The sequence below is a fragment of the Protomyctophum bolini genome (assembly GCF_963924005.1).
Source record: "Protomyctophum bolini genome assembly, chromosome: 12".
Lineage (NCBI taxonomy): Eukaryota > Metazoa > Chordata > Actinopteri > Myctophiformes > Myctophidae > Protomyctophum > Protomyctophum bolini.
In genome coordinates this window covers 4,808,433-4,815,932 of record NC_137873.1, presented here as the reverse complement: position 1 = coordinate 4,815,932, position 7,500 = coordinate 4,808,433, and the positions used below count along the sequence as shown (strand labels likewise).

General features: G+C 47.2%; 1 protein-coding gene across 1 annotated transcript in view; it reads left to right on the top strand.

Annotated features, from left to right (window-relative positions):
* skila (SKI-like proto-oncogene a) overlaps positions 1-7,500 on the top strand; it is a 42,382-nt gene that overhangs the window by 26,919 nt on the left and 7,963 nt on the right. The window contains exon 5 of the mRNA XM_080777337.1: positions 2,544-2,686. Coding sequence (XP_080633463.1) covers positions 2,544-2,686 — 143 coding nt within the window. The remainder of the gene's footprint in view (positions 1-2,543; positions 2,687-7,500) is intronic.

The following is a 7,500-nucleotide window of genomic DNA, read 5'->3' as shown; positions in this document are numbered from 1 at the left end:
CCTGGTCCACCCCAGGTACTACAATACCCATAATGCCCTGGTCCACCCCAGGTACTACAATACCCATAATGCCCTGGTCCACCCCAGGTACTACAATACCCATAATGCCCTGGTCCACCCCAGGTACTACAATACCCATAATGCCCTGGTCCACCCCAGGTACTACACTACTGTACTACAATACCCATAATGCCCTGGTCCACCCCAGGTACTACACTACTGTACTAGTTTACACATACTCAAGTCAATGTACTGTGTTACTGGCCATCCTGCAGCACGCTCTCCTTCAACCACTTACATTCTATAAATTAGAAGACTAAAGTTTAAGAAGAAGTAGTGTGAAGAGCCGATCTACAAGCTCACAACGCAGTGCGAACCGACGCGGCATGTGCTTGTAGATCGGCTCTTTTCACTAGTAAAACGGGCAAACGTTTAATATCTCTTTTGGGTCACGGGCTAAAAGGTTTGGGAAGCACTGCTCTAGACTTGTCCAACTGGATCTGAAACGTCTCTGTACTCGACTACGACTACTTTCTTAAGTTTCTTCTCTATACTCCAAATATCTCTAATACCACTCGAAAATCTAATACTACTCGAAATGTCTATCTAATACCAAAAATAGCATATAGGGTTTAACTGGTTAAACAAAAGCCGTTCTCTCCAGTCCTTCTCTCCCTCCGCTAACCAACTTCACATCCCTGGTGTGTGTGTGTGTGTGTGTGTGTGTGTGTCCCTTTAACAGCATAGACAGACTAGCTACTCTTTGCGCTCTCCTCAGTAGTGTGGCGCAGATTAAATTCTGGAATTAGCGTGACCTAAACAAGCAGCCGGAGTCGAGGGCCACTCAGGCCCCACGTGACTGGCGTGACTTACTGACTGACTCGCTGGTTGGTTGGTTGCCTGGCTGACTGACTGACCGGAGGGCCTACTGTGCCAGACGGCCTTGGCTGCAGTGGGATTATAACGTGCAGCCTCATCCGGTCCCCCCCCCCCACATCCCCGCGTCTGATTTCAGTTTCAAAGCAGCCGAGACCTGTGCAGACCGGTTTCCGTACGCCACTCTCTCTCGCGTCGGGGCAAGGGGATGAATCATGTTTATATACAAGTCAGCCGCTCACTTGACAGCCCCAAAGCGCTTTGACGCAGAATTTGTGCTACAAAAAAACGACATACATTAGGCGTCAACACGCGTGCCAAGTACGAGGCAGCGTACATTATTCAGTCACGTCTTGTCGCAGCTTGTGTTTAATGCAAAATATCTCGGTCCTCTACTTGAAGCGAGCACTGCGTCTCTCCGACCTGTGGAGAAAAGGAGGAAGCGCGCCATGGTTCCATGGTTTGTGCTGTAGCGTTCTGCAGGCAGAGCCCAGTGAGCTGTCATGCTTAACCTAGTTCACAGTTCCACTAGCACTACTGCTGTCTGGAGGGGGAGGGGGAGGGGTTGAAAGCCTCTCCTCTCTTCCGTACTCGCCCTCCTCTTCTCTTTTCTTTCCTTTTCTCTATCTCTCTCCATGTCATGCTCTCCCTTCTCTCTCTCTCTCTCTCTCTCTCTCTCTCTCTCTCTCTCTCTCTCTCTCTCTCTCTCTCTCTCTCTCTCTCTCTCTCTCTTTGTTGTTGCCATGCATCATCCTCTCTGTCTCTCTCTTTGTCGCCATGCAGTCAGGAACAGGCAGATAACATTGGCTCGGTGGCTTCAGTGCATCTGCAGGCACTATCTCTTATGGTGGCACCCACTACCTGGACATCTCAGATAAGACGCGGCTCCATTCAGGCCAAGGCGCTGTAAAGACACGATAAGAAATCCATATTTGCCTCTCCGCTATAGCTTACTGTACACTAACGAGACAGGGATCCCGTAATGGCGTGGCTCTCCCCAGTGTGTATATCTGACATCATCTTGACGATGGCGTCGGGTCTAGCCCAAATATGGAGAGACGGCGGGCCCGGTAATGGCAATTAAGGAACTTCAGCTTTTTTTTTCTCTGTGCCATATCCATGATGTCAGTCAGTCTGATCTGACCCCTCGTACTGGAAGACGCTTTATAGGCAGACGGATAGGATAGCCTCCTATCGCAGAGGCACGCCATGAAAACGTTTAAGTAGCTTTTTTATTCAATAGATTCGTAGATACATAAATGGGGGCCAATGGGGGGTTACAGTAGAGCGGATTAGCTTCACAAAGTGCTTGAAACTTTTAACTTAAATAATCGTGGAATCGTGGCCAATCGACAACCAACATTGCGAGAGGTTGACTTAAAAAAAAAAAAAAAAAACGTTTAACTTAACCTTGCACACTATATGATGCTCTCATGTCATTCTATGCCTCTCTTTCCTTTTTGCCACCTGTTTATGTCGTCTTTCTCTGTCCCCCCTCGCCTCTTCTACTAGTTACATTACACATCTTTAACAATATGAAATGTCTCTCTAGACACTCTCTCTCTCTAGTCTTTCTGTGTATGTAAGCAAGTTGTTTTCTCCCTTTTCCTCGTACAGTATACTGTACAGTATCCGTGACCTCTCTCTCTCTCTCTCTCTCTCTCTAGTTACTACCTGTACACGTATGATAAGATGGTGGCCCCCAACGTGTCCCTGAGGAGAGAGGCGGAGGTCAGCCCTGATGTCCTGGGGGTTCTCCTCAAACACCACTACAGCCGACAAGCACTGAGCCACGACGAACCACCAATGGGTCAGTACTACCAACAGACACTCATCACAGATATGAGAACGCTCTGTGCTTGTTGTATACTGTGCATAATTATCACATCGACGCCTCATCAAACGGTAGCAGATCCACAAGCTCAAAACGCTCAAACGACACATTATGGACGGGAGGCGGACTATTTTCCGACAGCATTCTAGCCGACGGGGCAACGGTCCGCTCCGCAGCGGGGGGGGGGGACATTCGCTGCGATGCGAAAAGGCGATGGTCCGACATGCGCTGCTCCTGTGCTTGTGGTTATAGGGTTAGGTTAGGATTGAGGTTTTCGGATCAATATGCTGTCGGAAAAAAGACCTGCACCCCTTATTGGACATGATGCGGTTTTCCAAAAATGTCATACCACACAAAATATCAAGGTGGTGCCTGCAAAGAACACGGATGTTGCAGACACTAGAGCGTGTGGTATATGTGTGTGTGACACTGGAGGGGCTATACAGGCCTAAAATGGAGACTAATGGTGTTGCACAAAAGATACAAAATGTACGTATGAATGCCCATTGTGAAGTGCGTTGAGAAAGCACGTAGCGCATAGAGAAGCGCTAAAAGAATGCAATCCGAATCCATTATTATCCTGCTACCCTAATAGACAGGGGTACATGAGCACCTGGCCGTTCATTCGTGCTCTATCTCCGACCAAGCCACACTTCCACCACACATCTCTCTATGCAAAATAAAACCTGCACACTCCCACAAAAGACATAGACTACATTGCATTCGCCAGAAATGTCTTATTTACTGTTTAAATATTACTTTTCTGAAACACGCTATTCTTGCTCAACCTCAACAGCCTACGTCAGAATCGTCATGTTGGCGTCTACTACGCCAACTACGTTCACTTAATGGGGCCAGTCCTTCACAGTGACACACGCGTTAGATCAACCACGCGACCGGGATGGTTTCTACCCCTCAATGTCGTGCCTACTCTACACTGCCATCCGAAGGCCCCTCCCCCTTTCACTGCTCCTGTGTCGCCAACTACGTTCACTTAATGGGGCCAGTCCTTCACAGTGACACACGCGTTAGATGAACCACGCGACCGGGATGGTTTCGACCCCTCAATGTCGTGCCTACTCTACACTGCCATCCCAAGTCCCCTCCCCCTTTCAGCGACTCGAACAGCAGCTCCGTCCGAAAGCCGACAGCACTGCACAGCCCCACACATGTCACACACCCAAATGAATCGAATGAATGAATAAGGCGCTTATATCGCTTTTGCTCAGTGGATGGGACATTTACATTAAAAGCTATCGGATGGACGCGTGGATAACGGCATCGTTGTGTGCACTCGGAGGGAAAGGTTCCATATAGCTTCCATGCTAGCTGCTTCAGACACAGGGGAGGGGAGTGAGATTGCCCGCCTCACGGGACTCCAGTGCGAAATAGCGCTTATGCAACAATTACCCTAAAAACAACACCTCAACTCGATGTCATTGTGAATACGAATTTCGAGCGCAAATATAATTTTTGGAAGGACACTTTCACCCAGTATGAAGCGAAATGTGGAAGCCGTGTGTGTCACACCAAAACGGGTGCCCTATATAATCCTGTAACGCCGTGCATTCTGTGCTTGCGTGCGCATTTCCCAAATCTCAGTGATTTATCCACACATCGCTCTGTGTGTGTGTGTGTGTGTATCACTACATTAGTTGCCTGTTCAAAACTAAACTACACTTTATGAAATCATTGTTGCAGCCTACACACATATATTCAGGCCCATTCAGAACACATTTCCCAAATCTCTGATTTATCCACACATCGCTCTGTGTGTGTGTGTGTGTGTGTGTGTGTGTGTGTGTGTGTGTGTGTGTGTGTCGCGTCGCCCTCCAGCTGCAATTGCGAGTGTGCGCTGTGTGGGCTCCGTCTAATGAGCAAATTTAGAACTTCCTGTCTGAGAGCTAGCAGATTTAAGACATCCGGTTGCTTTCAGAATAAAATAAGGTTATTTAATTCGTTAAATAAATAATTTTTACATTACATTATTAGTATTATTATTACATTACAGTTATTGTAAAGACACACATTATGTTTCTGTGTAAAAATAAGTAATTAAATAACATAAAAAAGTTATCTAAATGGATAAATGCTATTCACTGGAGTGCATGGACTTTAGAAAGTGGACACTGGACAAAAGGTCCATTCTGGGTCCAGAAACGGTAATTTCTTTGCATTGACCCCAGTAGAAGCTCTGCTGCTGTGAATTTTACACCTCTCCCGCTTAGCGGAGACTGTGGGGTGGTAGAGGACATCTCCCCGGACGCGTGGGTATGTCCAGATAGTTGCCTCGCGGAGCCGTCTTTTGTCCAGTGTCCATTCTGGGTCCAGAAACGGTAATTTCTTTGCATTGACCCCAGTAGAAGCTCTGCTGCTGTGAATTTTACACCTCTCCCGCTTAGCGGAGACTGTGGGGTGGTAGAGGACATCTCCCCGGACGCGTGGGTATGTCCAGATAGTTGCCTCGCGGAGCCGTCTTTTGTCCAGTGTCCATTCTGGGTCCGGAAACGGTACATTTCTTTGCATTGACCCCAGTAGAAGCTCTGCTGCTGTGAATTTTACACCTCTCCCGCTTAGCGGAGACTGTGGGGTGGTAGAGGACATCTCCCCGGACGCGTGGGTATGTCCAGATAGTTGCCTCGCGGAGCCGTCTTTTGTCCAGTGTCCATTCTGGGTCCGGAAACGGTAATTTTTTTTGCATTGACCCCAGTAGAAGGGCTCCAGCTGTGAATTTTACACCTCTCCCGCTTAGCGGTGACTGGGGTGTGGTACAGGACATCTCCCTGAACGCGTGGGTATGTCCAGATAGTTGCCTCGCGGAGCCGTCTTTTGTCCAGTGTCCATTCTGGGTCCGGAAACGGTACTTTTTTTTGCATTGACCCCAGTAGAAGGGCTCCAGCTGTGAATTTTACACCTCTCCCGCTTAGCGGAGAGTGGGGTGTGGTAGAGGACATCTCCCCGAACGCGTGGGTATGTCCAGATAGTTGCCTCGCGGAGCCGTCTTTTGTCCAGTGTCCACTTTATAAAGTCCATGCACTCCAGTGATGAGCATTTATGCATTTAGATAACTTTATTATTACTATTATTATTATTTAATTACTTATTTTTACACAGAAACATAATGTGTGTCTTCTAGCATCATATAGCATCATTTAAATGCTTAATTTGTAGTTTCAATGTGCAAATGAAACTTATTTTTCATACTCTAGAGGCTACTCTTATTTTGAAGAGATCGTCCACCCGAAGTCTTAAATCTGTTCATTAGATCTGTTCACTAGACGCTGCCCGCTGTGTGCAGGGCACACTACTGAGTTTAAAAACACAGCTGAAACATGAAGTGGAATCTGTCAACTCCCGCAATTTCCTTCTTCCCATATTGCGCTGCAACGACACTGGGATGAGCCCGCCGAAGGCGGGCGAAATTCTAGTTATTATTATTTCAAAGCACTTGCAGCATTTCTGCCACTGTTTTAAGTGTCGCCCTCAAACACAACTCACTTGTTGAAAAATGTATGTGGAAAATAATATAAAGGCTTTGGGTGGAACGGAACAGGGCTGATGGAAATAATTTGTTTTACAAGCAGGAATCTTCTCGTGGTGACTGAGAGCTGTGTGGAAATTGTTAAACGCCACTTGTTCGTTTTGTAGTGTGGTACGGTATATCCGTTTAAACAAATTGTTTTGTTTTGTTTTTTATTGATAGGCTAATAGTAGTTTAAGGCCCGCCCGAACCCTATAACTACTAGAGAGGCATGAAAATGGTCCCAACGGTCTGCCCTAATTTGTCATATTGGGGCATGGGCCTGTTTACAGAGCTGTATGTAGTAACACAGACGCTCTGTGCATATATATTATACATGCACGCATCATATAGAGACAGATGCATAGACGGCTCCATGGTTTAACTGGTTTCCTAGTTGCTCGAGGCACTACACTGCTCTCTCTCTCTCTCTCTCTTCTATGCATGTCATTATTTACCTTGCTTATTTTGAAGTCGCTCTGGATAAGGGCGTCCGCTGCCTAAATTGTGATTGTAAATTGCGAGTGGGAGACAAAACGAATCACCGCTCGCATGCGGCAGGCTCACGACAGACATGCAGGAGCACACACACACACACACACACACACACACACACGCACACGAGGTGGGTCTGGTACGTCTAGATATAGCACGCACAAACAAGCATGCGAGACAGGTAAACACTGGGACCACACACTGTTTTGGTTGCACACACAAAGCAGACACACCTACAGCGGGAATAATAATGCAAATGCAACGACGCACGCGCACAACGTAAACACATTGCACAGACACAATGACACGCATGCTATATATAGACAGCGCGCGCCCAGAGCAAACATGAGCATACTATAGTATACACACACACACACACACACACACACTAGACTGTAGATGTATGCACAGTACACGCCACGGCGGATGCACAAACACTGTGCATGTGACACGCCCGTGTGCATAATATGCCCAACACGCTGTTTTGAAAACATAAACATTACCATGTCTCTTTTGAGTGTCACATGAACGCACGCATGTGTGTGCGCGCGCGCACACACACACACACACACACACACACACACACACACACACACACACACACAGTATAGAGTATAGACCTACAGTACTTGCCCGTGTTGTGTAGTATACATGCATGCATATCTTATGACTACACAATCAGCTTACACACTTCTATGCACTCATACATACCCCTCCCTTAAACACACACACACACACACACACACACACTCCATTGACTCCGGCCACACACATA